The following is a 21248-nucleotide window of genomic DNA, read 5'->3' as shown; positions in this document are numbered from 1 at the left end:
TTGGTCCTGAGGTGAGTCTTCTACCGTCATAGCACAATCACCACTGCCATTAAACATACTAATCATCGTCACCAACCGTTAAATTTAACCTCACACAACCATTTTTCATAATGTCAAACCTAATTTATTTCAAAAAAATAAATTTGGAATTTCTAAATCTATGGGTGCATGTTTAAAACATAGTAATGCAGATTAAAGGAGCCCTAGGTATTCCTTCGTTAGATGCGTACCTGATCATTTTGATAAAATAAAGAATGATTCTATAATATCATAAAGTTGTTAAACTTTACTTACATGGGTAACAACCAACCAATTTAAAAAATCATCAACGTCAAATCATACTAAATTAGTTAAGGATATCTTGTTCCATGACCAACCATATATGTCAATGAAAGTCAATCATAATGTGTCTCAATGTTATAACCTCTAGGTCTCGACTTTTAAATATAAACAGAAGGCTGATAAAGCAAATACATTAGTGAGATTCAGACCAACATGAGTCTGACCAATGAATGAAGCATGGTGGGGGAACACATGCAAGCCAATTTCCAATTAGCATTAAACATCTGCAGTTGGCTCAAGAAGGGAATCAGTTTTGACAGCTTGAGATTGGAGAACAATCCTCTCAGCAACCTGACTGTTCATATAATGAAGGCGACAAACGGGCATATAGACATCAGCCCCACCAATGAGTTCAGTCTCTTGGTGCTCTGTCTTCCTCAAGGTGAAAAAAGCACGTTTGCCACATAGTTCGCAACGAGCTGTTAACTTGGTAACAGAATCAGCAAGAGGAATTATGTGAAGCACTGAGCCAAAGCTTCTCCTGAGAAAGGGTAAGGTGAAAGATAAGAATTTGAGGAAAAATAGTTCATAAAAAAACCTACAATGAGATGGGACTTATATGTGTATGTTTGAACAATACCTTAAGTAATCACCATCCAGGCCTGCAACAATTACAGTTTTACCATCTTCATCAGCAGCCTTGCAGCAAAACTCGTATAGGTCCTCAAAAAACTGAGCCTCGTCTATGCCAATAACATCCAACTGCATCCACCAAACATTATCAATCACCTTTTCTTAACTACCAAATATTTCAGTGATCCTTTCTGTTAAGGACTGCACATTAAAACCCCGTAGATCAAAGTATCTATAATTTTAACAATTACAACCAAACCCAGATTTTAAAATGTGGTCCCCAACCTCATTTCCTACCCTAATATCAAGACCCTTGGATCCCCTATTAGCAAAATTGCAATTACTTCACTTGTATTTGTAAGGCATATCTCTCACAATGCCAAGACTTGCAACAAAATTATGATAACAGCCATAACAAGATACTAAAACCCTAATTATAACCAAGGAATTTTGATCCTCTCATATCGTTAAATAGAATGCTTTAGTGTTGTTAAGGAAAAGAAACGGACACAAAGGGATGGAATTGATAGCAATGGTTGTTTGATTCCCTACTCGGTTTTTTTAATAATGGCATTTTACTCGATAATCATTTTCTAATCTGAAATACAACAAATGATAAAACCGTCCAAAAATAAATGTTAAAAAAAAGCAGAAATATATGGGTATTCAGTAGACAGATAAATTGGTCAAATGATTTTTTTCCCTAAAAAAACTCCACTTCAAATGTTACCATTAAAATAAGAACAACTCTCATTTTCACCATAGCACATTCAAAGACCACTCGAGATCGTTGTAGACTTCCTTAAACAAAATTCAAACGAAACAAAGAGAAGCAAAAATACCTTCTGATAAGCATCGTGGCCATATTTTTCTCTGAAAGACAACAGATTGGGTAACGCCCAACAAGGAAATTTAATCCCATCGTGCGTCACAACCGAGTCAGTCGCATATCTTGTATCCTTGCTTGACTTCAACATCACCACATTCCTTCACGACAAAAACAAAAACTTTGAACAAAACAACCAATAGAAAACCACATAATCAACAAAAAAAAATTGAAGAGAAAAAAAAGAAAGTTGGGAATTGAAAAGACAACCTGGCAGCGTTGAGCTCGGATTTGATACGACGAAGAAGCGCAGTGGTCTTGCCAGCGAACATGGGGCCCACAATAACATGGACCTCACCAGATGAGTGAGAAAGGGCTTTGGAGTCTGGTGAGAGGGAAAAGGAAGAAGCCATTGAGAAACAAAAGGGGTGTTTGGGTTCTGTTGATCACGAGAAAATAGGAGAAGCTTCACTCCATATTTATAGAGCGGTTCTGTCATGAAGAGCGTGGGTTTGATTTTGATAGGGTTTAGAGGGAAGATTTAAATTGTGGAGGGAAAATATGAACTTTCACACACATTACATTTCAATTGCCGCCAAACATGTAACAAACAATATTAATATAATACTTTTCAAATAAAAAAATATTAAAATATATCTAAATCTTAGATTTCCTGAAATATTTGTAATACAATAAATTCTTATTTGTATTTTTTATATAATAATTAATATAAACTATATTATAGTATTTATGTCAAGGAATTGAGTTAATATAAAATATTTTAATATTATATTTTAATATTATATTTTAATAATTTTTTTAATAAATTTAAAATTTAGACTGAAATTAAAATTGATTTTTAATTTTATATAAAATTTTTAAAAAAAATAAAAAATTGTGGATGTAATTTAAATAGCGAAAACGTCACATCCACCAAAAGGTTACTTTGACTATTGCTTCCACAATTACTTGGGGGAAAACTATGCAAGCATTTTAGTATTAATATGTTAATTATTTTGAATTTTTATATTATTTAATATTCAATCCATACAAATTTTAAAATATATGTGATTCCCCCACTTTAACTGCTTTAAATTGTTTTTCTACTTTATCCTTGTTTAATATTTTGTTTTATCAATTTATTTTGGTTATTTGGATATTTTGGATTCTCCACTTTAACTGCTTTAAATTGTTTTTCTATTTTATCCTTACTTAATATTTTGTTTTATCAATTTATTTTGGTTATTTGGACATTTTATAATTTTAGAAGTTAATAAAACAGTTTTTTAATTTTATTTTCAAGAGCAAACACCTTAATTGTTGACCCTTCCAACATCTAAATGCAAGCGCACACACTCTTCCTTGGCTGCCACTATGCCTCCCGCCTCCTCAAAATTCTAATTTTGAGATTCTGAAACAGTGTATTACTGTTCCTCTTCACATTTCATCACAGCCACTTCACCATGTATTCCGTCTCCTCAATGCTTCAAAAACTCTAATTTTTATATTCTGAAATATGTATTGCTAATTTTTTTCATATTTCATCTCTTTTATTTATCTTATTTTGTTTTTCCTATTTCTTTAATGTATACATTTTATTTTATTTTTTCCAATAGAGATGTTTAGTTTATTTTATAAATTAATAACTTCAATTTCTTTACTCATTAAGAACCACATTATTAAAATAATATTACATTTGATTTATTGTGATAAAAAAATATAATTATTTAATTATTTTAAACATATTTAATTAAAAATATATATATCTATACTATATATAAAGAGGATTCTCCTCTTTAACAGCTCTTAATTTTTTTCCTATTTTATTCTTATATAAATATTTGATTATATTATGAACATTGTTGTCATTTCTTATTTTCTCTAAAATATGTAATATATATGGAGGAACAATTTTAAATTGAAATAGAGGTTGGAGACTTTTTTGGATTGAAAAAGTGGTTACTTTTCAAACAGTTGCATACAAAGAAGAATGTCTCTTCAAATTTGAGAGAAAGAAAAATATTAGTGGAAATACTGGAGAAGATAAACGGTTTTGAATTGCAAAAGTGGTTAATGTGTGAGACATTCTTAGGAAATAAAATTTGTAAAGAATAAAACACTTAGAATGATGATCAATTACTCGCATTGGTTAAGCCAATTCACACAAAGTATAATAATTTCTATACCTATATATAAAGGATTCCCCTTTTAACTGCTCTTATTTTTTTTTCCTATTTTATCCTTATATTAATATTTAATTTTATTATTGTATTATGGTCATTGTGTCATTTCTTATTCTCCTCTTAACTGTTCTTAATTTTTTTTCCATTTTATCCTTACTTAATAATTTATTGTATTAATTTATTTTGGTTATTTGGACATTTTATAATTTCAAAAATTAATAAAATAATTTTAAAATTTATTTTATTTGTTATTATTTAACTGGAGAGTGGAGAGAGTGGAGAAATTGATTGGTTACTTTTCTGTTTTAAAGATCTTCTTCTCTATTAAATAAAAAATTAAAGATATTTGTAATATTTTGTGGACCACTTTCCACTTTCTCTCTCATGTATAGGTACCTACTCCCCACTATTTTATTAACCTACTCTTTAACAGTATACTCTTTAACTTCTCATTTTAATGTTATTAAGAAAAATTGTTTTTGAAGAATAAAAAGATACTAAAAAAAGAAAAATAAAAATTGCGGATACACACTACTCTTTAATTGTATACTCTTTAACTTCTCATTTTAATTTTATTAAAAGAAATTGTTTTTGAAAAATAAAAAAATACTAAAGAAACAAAAATAAAAAATGCGGATACACAGACACGTCAGTGCCTGTGTTCCTGCTAGTAAGAAGAATAAGGATTATTCGTACTCCAAAAGTTTTGAGACTTGATGCTATGATATCTAATAAATGTGTATTTTATTTATTATGATGAGATTTCGATTATGTGTAATTGTTTAATATTTTTTATAATTATTTTTGACATTTTGTTATTATTAATTGATATTTTATTTTAAAATTTATATAACATTTTTTTAATATTAAACTTTTCATAATATCAATTTTTATTTGTTATATATTTTTTTTGGATATCCCACATCGACTAGAGATAAGAACATTTCATTGTATATAAGTGAGTGCAAATCTCAATCTTATGAGCCGATTTTATGAGATTGACTTAGACTTTAAAGTCTACTTTATAACAAGTTTTTGTAAAAAATTATTAAATTACTATATTTTGGATATAATGCATTAGAAAAACTCGTATAAGGTTAGTAATACGTCATAAATAAAGATAGTGAAAAAGGTATAAACAGACTGATATAGGTTTACTCAACTAATCATGGTCAAATTCTTCTTGCACATTAATTGTTCCACCAGATCCCTTTTTTAAATTTCCAAAATTGCTTTTCATTTCAAAATTGAAATTTAAAATTTAAAAAATACATTTTTGGTCAAGAAAATTTAGAATATATTATTTCGTTCTATAAATAAAATTCTAAAATAGAATTCGAAAATCAAAATCTCATTTTGAAAAACAATTATGGAATGCAAAAAAATGACTATTTTTCTCATATAGCACTATTTCCACTTTTATTTTCCCATCCAATATCCTTTGGTTTTTATTTCCCTATTTTGCACTGTTTTTCTCATGATTTTATTTTGTATTTTTGAAAAAAAAAACCTCTTAGAATAAAAGGAAAAAAAGAAGAATAAAAATAAATTTAAGAACCAATAAATAAAATAAAATAAGTTTTAAAAAGGAATTAATAAATTAAAAAAATGATAATTTTAATATTAGACGCATTAAAAAAATAAATGTATTGGCTGTAAAAATAATTTAATGTTTAAAATACTTAAAAATGTAATTTTTGAAGAAAGAAATGAGTTTTTACAAAATAAAAAATAAAAAATATCAACGTGACCCAACATTACTGGAGAGCGTCTACTCCTTGTCATTAATTATGTTTCATTTCGCACAAACAATTTGATGTACCATTGAAGAAAATATTAAATGAATGATCATCTCTAATTTATTTTCCTTTTTATGTTCAACATATACTACATCATTTCTATAATTAACAACAATTCACAACAAATAAACATGAAAACATTTAAAAATAATTCACATTTATGTTATTTAAATATCATGTATTGTCTTTTTTCCATCTTTAATCAATATATAAATTGTATTTTATTTAGTGTTCACCACATATTTCATTTCTCTTTATAATTTTTTATATTTCTTTATAATTAAATATGATTATATAATATTTATTATTATAATTTATGACATATATTTATGTATAACTCATTATTTACATAATCTTTCAATTTAAATATATTTTTTTCTGAATTTTTATTTTAAAATTATAATTTATACATTTATTTTTTATTAAACCTAATAATAAATTTATTCACTTAATTTTTTTTATTATCACATACATATCACCAATAACCTAATTTTTATTTATAATTTTTTAAACCATTTAGTTAATTTTTTTTATAAAATATCCAAACAATTTTATTTAAATTTTACTATTACTTATTTTACTATTTTTTAACAAAAAAAAAAATACCAATATTTAATTTGGTACCAACATTATAATTTATTATAAATTTTTTCATCTGAATTTTATTATAAAAATATAATTACAAATGTATTATAATTTGTTCTCTGCAATTCAAATTTACTATAAAAATACAAAAAAACCAAAATAATGTTACAATTTTACATTTATTTTACCCATAATATTTACTTATATCAAAATATCAATAAATTATTTTATTTCATTATCTTTGTATTGATATTTCTTAATAAATTTTTATATATTTAATTTTTAAATTCCAAATTTTCTTCTATTTTAATTTTATAAATATTTAAATTTGCTAAAAAAAAACTAATACAAATGTTGCACTTGATGCTTAAAAGTGAGAAGGACAAAAAATACAAAATAAATAAATATAGAAAATAAAAACAACAACAATAAAAAGAAAAAGAAGAACAAAAATAAATAAAGAATGATAGAAAAAAAAGGTGCTAAATAGAGAAATAAAAACGAAAGGATGCTAAATAGAAAAATAAAAATTAAAGGGTGTTAGCTGAAAAAATAAAAGTGAAAATAATGATATATGAGGAAAAATCTTTACAAAAAATATATTTTAGAGAAAACAATTATAAAAAAGAAAATTTGGAAAAATATTCCAAAAAATAATTTTTGGAATTCATAAAAGTGTTACGTAAATCTAAATCCATAAAGATGTTCCAAAAAGTGGTTCTAAATTATTTTTTTTTTATCTTTATTCCCTTTTATTTAAGAGTATTTTTTGATTTCATATAAAAACTGGGTGCATATTCAAATTTTTGGGTGCATGAAGTAAATGCCCTAAACATGTTGTCGATCTATTTTCGTGTTTTATTGGATTTGGCAAATCAACCACTAATATGTTATGATGTTTTTACAATCATGAATTTTCCTAATGTTTTGGAAAAGAGGTATGATAGCTAGGATTTTATGGATATTTGGTGGTTGGCGGCTAGAGCTTTGATGATGGGTTTTTGGGTGTGTTTTGGGTAGTTTAAATTTGTAATCCACTCATAGAATTGATCCAAAGTTATTTGATTTTAATCCTTTTGAAAAAGATGTGTTTTCAAAGAGAAGGAGATAAACAACCTATTGATTCTCGTTTTAATCGATTGCACTTTGACGATTAAGTCAGTACTAGGCTAAGAAACAATGAGTAAGTAAGCACGTAGTTTCAGTTTTAGAAATGGTGTACCTTTACCAGGGATCTCAAGTCCCTTTTATAGACCACTTTTAGGTTACTCCTCGTAACAACCCTTCTCTCACGAGAACCTTATCTCGAGTGAAAGTAGGTTTGATGGGAGGAGAATCTGTTACAATGTGCACAATCTTCGTACAACAACCGCACAAAATCTTCCTCCTTGGAGTGCACAATCTTAACAGCATGGGCGTCAGGGTACCAACTCATGTACCAACATCATGGAGCCCATTTGTTTATTATAGGCGTACTAACCTTCACATATCATGCATGCAGCTTATCCCCCAAAAACCTTAGGGCTCTTGGGATTAGGCGTTTTTAGGGAATATTTACTTGTGCTAAACCCGAATGTACTATACACACCACGTGCACTTTTTCGCTGATCAGGCCTTATATATATATATATGAATGAACCTCAACACACGCATTCCTGGGACCCACTTACGTGGCCCATTAACTCGACCAGACCACCGAGCTGACCTGCCTGACACAGGCGCCGATGTCCGATCACCGAGCACTGAGCCCAGCGCTCTGGTCTAGTACAGTTACATAATGGAATACCAGTGGTTTTCTGGGACTCGATGTAGCTCTTGGTGAAGAGTGAATCAATATAAACATTCTGTGTGAATCTCTCTATCCTTACACTCTTTAAACTACTTTAAATTTGTTTTCATAAAATGCTAATAAAAACAACCGGTTCATTTTCTGCATCAAGCTTAAAAACAATTTTATATTTGGCTGGACAAATTTTCCATTGATTAATTCTTCATAGTCTTTCACTCTACCTTCAATACTTGCAAAAATCTTTCAAAAACAATTCACCCCCTCTTGTTTTAGCCCTATAACTCTAACAATTGGTATCAGAGCAAGGTTCTTAAAAGTGATTCAAGTTTCGATCCTAAACCTTTTTTAAATGGCTGAAAAAATACCTTTTGGGGAGGGTGCTTCAATAAACAGGTCACCTCTATTTTGTGGACTGAATTATCAATTCTAGAAGGTTAGAATGAAAATATTTGTTGAATCAATTGATAGAGGAATCTGAGATGCTATTGTAATTGGCCCTTTTATTCCTATGCTTGAAAAAGATAAAGTTTTTTCTGAAAAACCTTGGTCCCAATGGACTGAGCTTGAAAGTAAAAGAGCTTAATATGATTGCATTGCCAAGAACATCATCACTTTTGCTTTAAATTTTGATGAATTTTTCAGGGTCTCAAAATGTGCATCTGCAAAAGAGATGTGGGACATCCTTGAGGTTACCCATGAAGGCACAATTAATGTGAAGAACAACAAGGACAAAAACTAGCCATAAAAAAGGTACAATACCAAGAATGTTAGTGAATTTAATTCTACAAACTACACTTGTTTTGGATGTGGTAAACATGGACACATCAAGGCTGAATGTCCAAGCAATGTGTGCAAAGAGAAAAGGGGTTACAAGAAGTACAAGAAGAAAGGCAAAGCAAGGAGAGCATACAATGATGATTCATCTTCAAGTTCTTCATCAAAGGATGATGAGGAAGCCAATCTTTGTTTCATGGCAAAGGAAGAATTCAAATCAAGCAGTGTAAGTTCAAGCTCTTCCATTAATGTTGAAAATTATAGCCAACTTCTTGAGGCCTTCAAAGAGACTAATGAAGAAGCTAATAGGTTGGCCCTGTTGAACATCCGATTGAAAGGTTTAAACAACTGGTTGGAAAACAGAGTCAAAACTTTGGAAGAATAGTTGAACAATTCAAAAACAGATTTTGAAAGTTTGGAAATGATTTACAAAAATTATTCTTGCAAGTGTGATTCTAGCTTTTGTGAAAATTGTGAATTACTTGAAAAGAAAGTTCACTACCTTTTAAAAACCATGGACAAGTTTTCCAAAGGCCAATCCAATCTTGAAACTATTCTTGCTTCTCAAAAATGTGTTTTTGGAAAGGCTGGGTTGGGGTTTAATCCAAACAGCAAGAACAAATCTTTTTAAAAACCCTTTTCAAGTTTCTTTGAAAAACAACCTGTTGTTTTGTCAAAATAACCGATTAAAATTTGCTTCTACTGCATGAAAAAGGGGTCATACTGTTAGATTTTGCAGAGTAAGGAGGTTTTCAATTCCCAAAGGTATTTTGAAATGGGTTCCTAAGGTTTCTAAGGTTCCTAAGGTTCATACTAACATCAGTGGACCTAAATTCATAAGGGAACCAAATCTTGCTTCTTAATCTTTTCTTGTAGGTATCCTTGGCAGTCAAGAATCACTTTTTGGCTTAAAGAATGACTGTTAAAGGGAAGAACATCAAAAGCAAAGTCAATCTTTGTACCTACACTTTTCAATTGTATATGTCTTGCAGGGTTCTTTGAATGTCAAGAGACATCCTTGGCACATGCATAGTGGTTGGTCAAAAGAGAAAATTCAAGAATAAAGATTGTATGTGTGTTTTCATTTCTCAATTTTTGTAAGTGTGCCTTATATGACCATATGAACATCTCAAAGTCTTCTTTTTGGGTGAATCTATTGGGGTTCTCTGAGCAAAGGTATGAACAAATTGCATACTGCATTTTTCATCAATTTAAAAGGTATTTTTTGGTTACGAAAAATATTCTCTTTGCTGTCACAGTAAAAAAACCGATTGTTTTTTCTAAACAACCGATTGTTTTGCCTCTGGCACCTCTGTATAATGTTGCCAAATTTGCTTATGCATGGTTAAACCTATTTCTTTTTTTCAAATCTTGCTTTTGGAAAAATATACATTGAGTGTGCCTCAGAATCTGATAATAAAAGAATATATCCAGTTGTTTCCTTGAAAGCTCTATATCATTTTCTATTCTTGAAATATCAACATTGTTTGTACTGCTGGACTACTGTATTATCATTCTAATTTCTGCTTTGTACAACCCTTCTCATTGTCTATTTGTGAGAACAAATAGGGGGAGAAGTTTATGCTTGATTTGGTTGTATAGATAACTTTAAAGCTGTCCATTATGTTGTTGCTATTCTGCACTTGAACACTTCACTTTTTTTGGTTTTTCTACTAATGTTGTATATGCAGAAAATTGTTTTGTGTGTGTCTTGTTATCTTGGTGCTATACTTGCTTTGTATATGCATCAATTCTATGTTGCAAAACCTTTCAAGTACATGTGCTATGATGAAGAATAATCAAAGTGATGCTTATTAATATGGTTCAAGAGCATACACCTTACTCAAATTCTTGACAAGTCAAAATTCATGACATATGTAAAGTAAGTTGTATATGTTGATCCTATGCTTTTGGCTACATAATACCAAATGAACTTCTAAACATTTTGAGGTAATGCAAAGGTATGAATGTATTTCATTATGCATTTCACATCACTTAGAAAGATGATTTGCCTTGAAAAAAAACATTTTCTTGCTGTCTCAGAAAAACAACCGATTGTTTTCACAAAACAACCAATTGTTTTTCCTCTGACACTTTTGAATAAAGTTGTTATGAATTCTTATGCATGATTACAGCTGTTTCTTTTCTTTCAAAACCTATTATGCGTCAAATATGCATTCTTTGTTCCTCTAAATTAGATAATAAAGGGATATATTCTTTGTTTTCCTTGAAATTCAAAGCTTTCTATGTATGGCAATCACATTGGTGGTCATGGGTTAATGAATATTTATGTATGTGATTACATTTGGAGTCTTCATCTTGCTTGGGTTTAATATGTTGTCTGCTTGCGAGATATTGGGTTGTGTGTGTTGGAAGAATTGCTTAAGGATAAGTGGTTTTGTTATAGTTACTGAAATAAAATATATGTGGCTCTATAAAATTCAGTTTCTGATTGAGCAAATACCATACCAGCTTCCTAGACAAAATTATATTTTGTTGATGGTTCAAAAGATTTGAGTGTATGGTACTTTAATTCTGCTGCTATCATAGCTCTGATACACCATAACTTTTTGCTGCAATCCTGATATGGTATCATAGGTTTGTTGCTGAAACGGTGCTGTCACACACACTGGTTTTCTGGTTTTCTTCTTAAGAAATGAGTTTCTTAAATTCTGGTTTTATCCCTTGTCTTACTCTATTTGTGAAGACAAATACAGGGAAATTTATGTGGTTTTCAATGTTGAACTGTTGCTACTATTAATTGTTTATAATTGTTGTTGCCTTACCTGTTGTTTCAGTCTAAATTTGCACCTCTTTCACATTGGGTTTCACACTGATTTTGATGGTTTTCTTTATGGAAATCACAGGGTGAAAACTGGTTCATTGGTACTAGTAAAACCTGGATATAATTGCTCTCTGGTACATTTATGTTTTGCAAGTGCTTTCAAATTCAAACAGATCAACACAAGCAAACCAGGGATTTGTCTTCATCAAATAGGGGGAGATTGTTGAACATTGGCTTTGTTGTCTCCAAATCTATGTGGATTGCTTGAAGACTTTGATGATGGGTTTCTGATTTTAATCCTTTTGAAAAAGATGTGTTTTCAAAGAGAAGCAGAAAAACAACCTGTTGATTTCTCGTTTTAATTGGTTGTTTTTCTTTCAGCTTGTTTGAAGGGTTTTTAAACTGTTTGACTTTGGTTGACTTTGGTTGACTTTGTTGTCAAACCAATTCAGTCGATTGTTTCAAAAAATCAACCGACTATTTTTTGAAAATCCTTAACAAAATTTAGTTTAATTGATTAAATCTGTTTTGTTTGTTTTAAAACTGATCTGACTTTTGCATTAAATGTTTTTAACAACTGATTGGAGTATAAATAAGTGGTCATACGCTCCTGGTTGTTATGGATTCAAATTAACAATTTCAAAATCTATTTTTCCATAATTGCTTAAGGCTTTGGATTTTTTTTCTAAGAGTGGAATAAGACTGTTGTGTATTCTTTCAATCCAATTTGTGATTGTATTAGGTGTATTCCATTCCTTTCTCTATTTGATTTGTATTTCTGTAAAGAACTGGTGTTGCACAAAGTCAGAGGGTGTTCTGATCTGTGTTGCGTTGTAGCCAAAGGAATTGAGTGTTCTTGAGGGGTTCAAGATCACTTCTTTGGTGTGTGTGTGTCTATTTTGTAATCTGTTGTTGGTTACTGTTCTTGCCGGTTGACTTGGTCCCCGGTTGACTCTGGGAACAGGTTGTAACTCCGTCTGCCTCTGTTGGATTTTGCTCTTTTCCTGGGATGTTGGAACACGACTCTGTTTGAAATAGAGGGGGCCCTACCTGTGATTGCACTATGACGATTAAGTCAGTACTAGGCTAAGAAACAATAAATAAGTAAGCACGTAGTTTCAGTCTTAGAAACGGTGTACCTTTACCAAGGATTTCAAGTCCCTTTTATAGACCACTTTTAGGTTACTCCTCGTAACAACCCTTCTCTCATGAGAACCTTATCTCGAGTGAAAGTAGGTTTGATGGGAGGAGAACTTGTTACAATGTGCACAATCTTCGCACAACAACCGCACAAAATCTTCCTCCTTGGAGTGCACAATCTTAACAACATGGCCGCCAGGGTACCAACTCATGTACCAGCATCATGGAGCCCATCTTTTTACTGTAGGCGTACTAACCTTCACATATCATGCATGCAGCTTATCCCCTGTGGGCGTACTAACCTTCACCTCACTAGAATACTTGTTTTAATTACTGTGGGAAAATCAGGTTTAGGGTTACTATATTTTTTCTGAAGGGAATGCATGTGTTGATAAGTTGGCTAATTTAGGATTTATTCATAGAGAATCATTTGATTGGTATAGTAGGCTTCCATCTAGTCTGTTCTTAGAATTCTTTATGAATAAGTATGGTCTACCTATATATCATTTTTGTTAACATATGAGTTAATACTTTTTTCATGTGATGACAAATGATTGTTGTTACTTGAGGTATCAGCCTAGCTGAGATGTCAAGTTGCATAGTGAAGCCTAACATGAAAGCTTTTATAAAAAAAATAAAAAATAAATTTTTTTGAAAAAGAGGCTCTAAACTTCAATAGAAATCAAAAATCAATTGAGATTTCAAATTTGAAATTAAAAAACGATTACCTTGTTTGTGTAAGTGGCCTTTCTTCGGTAAGTTTTGCAGCAAGTAGATCACCCCAATTTAGGCTTGCATGAGAGTAAAACGGAAATCTCAATTTTCTCTGTTTAGAGCAGTTTTAGGATTGTGTGAGAGAAGAAGGAAAACCTAGTTTCCTCCATTCAGAGCAGCTCAGGATGCGTTTACACTGTAAATGGAAAACCTAATTCTCCATTAGAGGAGCAACTTTAGGGTTGTGTAAGAGAAGAACGAAAACCTAGTTTCCTCCGTTAAGTCCATTCAGAGAAATTTTTTATTAGGCCAACTATCTTCCACAAAACCCCGAAGAATTGTCTTATGAGTGCCAGATGTACAATTTCTCGTTTTAGGAAAAACAAGTTGAATTATTTTTTCAGAAAACTGTGGTTGTGACTCGTGTAAAATCTTTTTGATTATGCTCTCTTCAATTGTATTAAGTATAGATTTGTCCACCCTTGAATTTTGCTGGAATCATGTAGACCACTTAGTTGATGGTTAGAACCTCTCATCAACTTTGTCTTCCCAAAGTGTAAAGGTTGATATATGATGGTTAGGCTTCATCAAATATAGGTAAATTCCCACCAAAGAAAAATGATGTTGAAGGGTGAATCACTTCTGTTGGTTTTTAAAATATTAAACTTTGTCACATAAGTTACACTATGAAATTTTTAAATTAGTTCTTTAAATTTTCAAATCAAGTAAAATTTTAAACTCCATTTTCTCTCTCTAAATATATGTAGATATTATTGCTACTTTTGGGGATTTTTTTTTATAGTTTTAGAAACTAATGCAAAAATGTTATATACACTTTTAATAATAAAAAACTGTTTTTTATGCATAACTATGAGAGTATAGTTGTATATTTATTGCTTGATGGAAGCAGTACAGAGTTGTTTTAAAGTTATTACAAGATGTAATGTTTAATAACTATATTATCAACCACAAATATGTTGTTGAAAAATGTTAAATTCTGAGTATCCAACACATATATATCACCATTGCAATTAGGAGGTTAGTTTCTCACTAAATTCATAGAGCACTCGTTATAAAAGTATACAATAACACAGCCATAACTCTTTTTTATACATAATAGAATATATGGCATATCAGAAAAAATAAATCCATCTTTTAAGACAAACAGTTTATCTTGTTTCTCAAAGAAGCCTCTATCCTTCAAGTAGTTGACAGAAAAAGTATGAAAAAAAACCCCAAATCTGCTGCTACATGTAGCACATATTAAAAACAATTAAGCTAATGCACCTTGTGGAAAATAATCACTTACTTCCTAAACATAGCATAAACAAGTGTTTGCATAATATCCAATGTTTGATAACTTAACCGTAAGACATTTTTAGGGTTTGATGAGAAACTTCATGCAGATTCTCCTCTAGAAGTTGGAGAACATAAACAAGTATCCAATGTTTGATAACTGAACCGTAAGACATTTTTAGGGTTTGATGAGAAACTTCATGCAGATTCTCCTCTAGAAGTTGGAGAACATAAACAAGGAAATACTAAGATGCCAACACAAGGGAACAATGAAAAGTGCCCGAGAAAGACTTCAACCAAATAATATTGACACTTAGTTGTGAAATTGTGATGATATACTGATAGATCAAATAGGTAGAGTGTGATGAGGTGTAGCTCTTCAACATGTGAAACATAAAACCCTTCTGCTGGAACCTTACTTTGAATCTGATGACCACATACCGTGTCGTTTGAAGAATTCTCTAAATCCATAAGCACTCAAGTCGTTGTGGAACTGCAAGTGCATAAAATTAAATTGAAATTGGATAAAATATTACAACATCTCATAGATGCAAGTGAGTACACTTTGCATACACTCATTGTAAGTCACAAGTTTTCTAGTGACTTTATGGTAAATTGTTAGTCTTAGTAACTTTGCATACACTCATTATACTTCTTTGTTTGAGAGGAGTTAAAAATTCAAAAATAATAATAATCAGTAATAGATATCAGTTAGCCTGAAAAAGGATTCTCAAGGAGGCATCTAGACTTATTGAGAACAAAAACAACTTACTGGCAACACTTTCACACTGTATTTAGTAATATTCGGATCGGCTACCCTTCCCTGTTTATCTGCCTGTATAAGAGAACACAAGTCTCAAATTACAAAAGGATTTACACGGGGTGGTAGTCAATGATCAGATTAACTATGAATAGAAACCATATTACTGCTGCTGAATACATTCTTTCTGATAAACCATTCCATTAAAAGAAAATTTTATGTAACTTTTCCGGTAGGAAATTTATGCAGTGAAGTGATGAGACAGTGATGAATAGGTAAGGAACACCATACTTGTGTTGGACTGTGAAATATTTCAATGAATGGATACTCCTTCTTTTGCCGAGTAATACAAAACCCAGGATATTTCGGACATTCAACCTGCAAAGCACCAGAACAAAACCCTTTCACAAAATGCACTGTAACATGCTACCAGAGTGCACAGAAAATACATAGACCAATCCCAAGAAAATAATAATAATCATGCAATAAAATACAAAGAAAGGAAAACTGACGAGATGAACTGTCCTGTGAGTATATGTGTTTGTGTTTTTGTGATTCTAGTTCAATCTAATGAGACAGATGCTATGCTTCACTATGAGAGATGTTATTGATACGATTGCAAACAACAGCGTGAGCACATTAATTACGAAAAATAACTTACACGCATAAATTTTACATGAGGATAAAACTCAACAGCAGCTTCTTCCAATACTTTGTCAAGATGTCGTGTATAATTCCCCCTGCATTATCAAATAACTAGTAGTTATTAGTTATTACTAAATCTTTTCACTTTTCCTTTACATTAAAACTAAAGTCAAGTTGAAATAGGGGGAACCGAATAAGAATTCAGAAGCTAACTCCAGATCACCTGATGGTGAATGCAACAACCACAGGAAAACCTTCATGAAGAAGTGTGACAAACTCACGCTCAGAGGTAAAATGAATAACCCTGGATGGTCCAAGATCCTTTGGATAACCAGTATAGTACCTTAAGTTATCACAAATATTCCAAGAAAATTAACACCTTACAGTAGAAAGAGAATCAGATCGGGCAAAACTATCACATGAAAAAGGCATTATGAAAGTGTGCCATGCCATAACAACACACCTATTTCTAGAGTTTATGCAAACTACCGTACCATAGTCAATCCCTACTGAACTTCATTAGTAATATATGAAGATTTGAAATTAGCTTCCAAAGATTTATTGTCATGATTGGAAAAAAGGATTAAATTTATTTTTGGTATCTCAATATAAAGATAAAATAAAGAGACATAAACGAACTTTTCAATAAGCCAACAGAAATTATTAAATGACTCAGTTATAGCACAAGGAGTCACTTGGCAGAAAGTACATATTATACCATGAAGAAATTAAAACAGAGTCATCCACTCTCAGAAAACCCAAATAGAACTATATAATTCACCTACTACCCAAAACCTTTTTTGTACTACAATATGCACTACCCATTAAACAGCTTAATAGCGTAAGCGTGCAAGGCTTCCCCCAAGTTCCCGAAGATGATAATTTTATAATTTTAAGATGATAAAACATGATTTCAAGATATGTTTTGAGAGAACAAAAATGTATTTTATTCTTGAAAATTTTATGACTGAAATTGCTATAATTACACTACACACTATAATAAATAGGATTAACAAAAACCTGTCATATACAACAAGTTTACACTGGCAGTTAAGCATCATATGCAGGAATTCGTACTTGCAAGTCGAACGGAGATGACTGATCATCCGATCAAAAAATGATGGATCCTCCATTACACAGTGAATGCAACAGGCTAAACTATCCAGTTCCTGCAAATAAATACATGTTACTGACAGACTACATTAATTCCATGTTAAAAAAACACGCTTGAAGCTACAACACTAGCTCAGGTAATCAATTAAGCACGCAAAAATCATGAAAATGCACTATCAACCTCACTAAAACTTTTCTTGCTTAATTTGTACTATGACCACAACTCCTTATATACAAGGATTCAGTTGAAGCATTTTATCGAACACCTACCGGGCATTGCACTGTGTAAAGCTCAAATATGAGAAAAAGTAAGGAAAGAAAACAAAGTGGAATACAGAAACATGAGTGAAATGAAATTTTTCTAAGTTAATTGGAAATTTAAATTCTTATACCCTCCTTGCGTCACTTTTCCCCCACCCAAAAGGGATTTGGACTATATAATAACCCTGATGAAAAGATTGTGCTATTAGCTTTTATATATTTTGTTTTATGTTTTTATTGCAACCTGCACAACTCAGCAAGTCTTATTGGGTCTGAATGTCAAATTTGGGAGCTTTCATTTCTTGCACCCCATAATTACTAACTTGAACCCCCATAATTTTTTAAAACAATGTTTTACCCTTTATAATGGTCACTGTTGGATTACCTATTCTGAAAGTATAAATTGTGTGAGAATTGATTTTATTAATGTTTTTATTTTCTACCAACAACAGGTTAGAATAATCGTTATAATTCAATTTTTCATTTTAAATACACAATAAATGAAAAAAAGAGATTCATAGTATGAAAAATAATGAAGAAAGTCAAAATAATATTAAAATTAAAATTAAAATTTATATTAACATTTTTTTCTTATTTACATTAAGATTTGCTTGGCATGTACTGGTCGGACGTGCTCAGGGCTCGACCCGAGCACTTATGCATATTATTCTAGCCCAATTAGTTTAAGAAGGTAAATACTTAACTCGACACAAAAAAATAATAAGTCTAATGATTTGTTAAGAATCAACCAAATGGCTAGCAAAATATATTAAACAACCGAATAAATAATTGAATCAGTTAGGCACAAATATTTACTCTAAATTTGATTAAAATAAATCGTCAGAGATAATGCTTTACCAACATTCCTAAAATAAAGGGAATATATTAACATAATATCTTTATGGTTGTTAACTCCTAAAGGGAGGTTCTACGAGTACTATAAAAGGGCCTCAAGACTCTAAACAAAAGTAAATGTTATTCCATACACTAGATACTATACTCAGAGTTATATGCTCTCACTGACTTGATCGTTAGAGTCTTGTTAACAGGTGGAGCTCCCCTCATTATGGATTTCAAGCATCTCAAAGCAGCAATAGTGGAAAAGAAAAGTTGGCATAGAATCCACCACCAAAACCTGATCCAGGTCAGCCGAAAAGAACATCCACCAAAACCTGATCCAGGTCAGCCGAAAAGAACATTTGGCGCCCACCGTGGGACAGGTAAAACTGATCTTGCTAACTACCCGTGACACAAATGATTATTACCATTTAAATTTGCGGTGATATTTTAAATTTGTTATCATATTATTATAAAAATCACATATGTATTTAAATTTGTCATCATATTATTCTGAAGATAACATAAATGATTATTATCACTTAAATCTGCTATGATATTTTAAATTTGTTATCATATTACTCTGAAAATCACATATGTATTTAAATCTGTCATCATATTATTCTGAAGATAACATAAATGATTATTATCATTTAACTCTGTTGTGATATTTTAAATTTGTTCTCATGCTATTATAAAAATCACAGATAAATTTATATTTGTGATCATATTATTTTGAAGATAACATAAATGACTATTGTCATTTCACTCTTTTGTGATATTTTAAATTTGTTATCATGTTATTTTGAAAATAAAAAATATATTTAAATTTGTTATCATGTTATTATGAAGATAATACAAATGATTACTATCACTTAAATCTGTTATGATATTTTAAATTTGTTATCATATTACTCTGAAAATCACATATGTATTTAAATCTGTCATCATATTATTCTGAAGATAACATAAATGATATTATCATTTAACTCTGTTGTGATATTTTAAATTTGTTATCATGTTATTCTGAAGATAACATAAATAATTAATTATCATTTAAATCTATTGTGATATTATTCTGAAGATAAAAAATACAATTGTTATTATTAAAATTTGTTATCATATTATTATGAAAATAACAAATATATTTAAATCTATTATTGTTCTCGCTGGTTGACCTCGGTTGGATTGAATAGAGAGCTCCGCTTCTGATATGTCTCCTCTTACTGCACTTGGAACGTGGCTTCGTTCAAACAGAGGGGACTCTACCTATTGATCACACTCCGACGATCAAGTCAGTGAGAATATTCAAAATAAAAAAAATCAGTTTCAGTCTTAAGTCTCTAGAAACAACATACCTTTTCCGGGGGACTCAAACCCCTTTTATAGATATCCATTCAATAGCTTCCATTAACAAGAATATTATCTCACATAAAGCATTTAATCATAATAGAAAAACCACCTATTCATGTGCACCTCTTATCTTCGGGTGCTAACAACAGGAAAATATTATGTGCACCATTATTCTCCGGTGCTAAAAACATTATTCTCAACAACTTTTATTTGTATTTAATTAGCATATGTGTTATAAACAAACAAAATATTCCTTCTATTTTAGCTATCTTTTTTGAGCTGTCTTACCAGCGTTTGGGCAAAAACCGAGCTGACCATAGCAAAGTGCTTGGACCGAGGTCCCGAGTACTCCTATCCAGTACACAAGTCTCCCAGGCTCGAGCCGAGCTTCACTAGGAGAAGAGGCTTACAAGCATTTGGCGGCTGACATGATGTTTTCCCCAGCGGGTAGGTGGGGGCGCGGTTGCCGAAGCCCTTCCTGACGAGACAACTCACCACATTAAATCTGAGGCGTCCACGTGGCATGTGCATCAACGACCAGGAAGCACCGTTTCTTCATTCCCCTCTTTAAACACTAAAAACCCATTTCTCTCCTCTTACTCTTCACGTAACCTTTATACTTCAGAAACTCTTGCTCTCTCGAACCTCCTTTACACCAAAAAGCTTCCTTCACACTTCTCTTCCCAATCAGCTTATAACACCATGTATTTTCCCTCCATTGATCTCTACCGTCGAATATTAATTCATCTTACCGATTACATTGTCTGAATTGGAATTTTCTTTCGATTCGCTTTCTCTGCCAGCCCTAAACAATGCTTGTATCTTGTTTGTGTTTGTGCTTGTGTTCTAGCTGTTTTCTGCAATGGATTACAGTGTTATGTTGCCCTGGGCCAAAAAACACCTTTTAAAAGAAACCTCTTATTGTGACGAGTCTTCGAACCCTAGTGGTCCATTTTGTTTTTCTATGCAACGTTTTTCAAAAAGGTTCTCCTACGTCTCTCTTTATCCATCTTTGAAAAAGAGCTTTTGACCGAGCTTAATGTCGTCCCTGCCCAACTACACCCTAATAGCTGGGCATTCATTCGTGCTTTTATTATTTTGTGTGCTCATTTCGGCATCTCGTCGTCTGTTGAAGTCTTTTTATACTTCTTTGAAGCTAAATACACAAGTAGTAAACTGTGTAGTGTAGGAAGCATTTTGGATGGAAACCTTCTAGAAACTAGGGTTGTGTATGGCCGGTCATTGCACCCTAGAATTTAGATTTAATTTTGGTTTTCTTTTCCTTGTAATGTAGCTTATCATTTACGTCCCAAACTAGCCTATAAATAGGAAGGCTAACTCATTGTATTTGACAAGTTTAATTGAGTATTGTTATGCTGCCCATTTTGTGCACTAGCTTTACTTCTCCTAGAAATCTAGGCTATAAACTTCAATCCTCTCACCTTTCTCCCTTGAGCTGGCCGAACCACTCAA

General features: G+C 31.3%; 2 protein-coding genes across 8 annotated transcripts; both read right to left on the bottom strand.

The window, feature by feature from the left end:
• Positions 1 to 313: 313 nt before the first annotated feature.
• LOC137830991 (thymidine kinase a-like) lies at positions 314 to 2208 on the bottom strand. The gene is made up of 4 exons (XM_068638453.1): positions 2012 to 2208; positions 1758 to 1902; positions 923 to 1044; positions 314 to 823 (listed from the first exon to the last, which is right to left on the bottom strand). The coding sequence occupies exons 1-4, from the start codon at positions 2152 to 2154 to the stop codon at positions 559 to 561; spliced, it is 675 nt and encodes a 224-aa protein (XP_068494554.1). The 5' UTR covers positions 2155 to 2208; the 3' UTR covers positions 314 to 558.
• A 12590-nt stretch (positions 2209 to 14798) lies between these two features.
• On the bottom strand, positions 14799 to 17830 carry LOC137830990 (uncharacterized). Of its 7 annotated transcripts, none has more exons than XM_068638452.1 (8): positions 17717 to 17830; positions 17506 to 17590; positions 17289 to 17380; positions 16435 to 16554; positions 16243 to 16306; positions 15858 to 15944; positions 15579 to 15641; positions 14799 to 15299 (listed from the first exon to the last, which is right to left on the bottom strand). In XM_068638452.1, the coding sequence occupies exons 3-8, from the start codon at positions 17342 to 17344 to the stop codon at positions 15222 to 15224; spliced, it is 468 nt and encodes a 155-aa protein (XP_068494553.1). In that variant the 5' UTR covers positions 17345 to 17380; positions 17506 to 17590; positions 17717 to 17830; the 3' UTR covers positions 14799 to 15221. The 7 variants fall into 7 exon arrangements, with proteins under 7 accessions (XP_068494553.1, XP_068494546.1, XP_068494549.1 ...); XM_068638445.1 differs by having other exon boundaries at positions 16228 to 16306; positions 17717 to 17828; XM_068638448.1 differs by having other exon boundaries at positions 16228 to 16306; positions 17517 to 17590; positions 17717 to 17828.
• Positions 17831 to 21248: the final 3418 nt, after the last annotated feature.

This window comes from Phaseolus vulgaris, chromosome 6 (genome assembly GCF_000499845.2).
Source record: "Phaseolus vulgaris cultivar G19833 chromosome 6, P. vulgaris v2.0, whole genome shotgun sequence".
NCBI classification, from domain to species: Eukaryota; Viridiplantae; Streptophyta; class Magnoliopsida; order Fabales; family Fabaceae; genus Phaseolus; species Phaseolus vulgaris.
The sequence above is the reverse complement of the archived record's forward strand: the minus strand, read 5'-3'. Positions and strand labels throughout refer to the sequence as shown.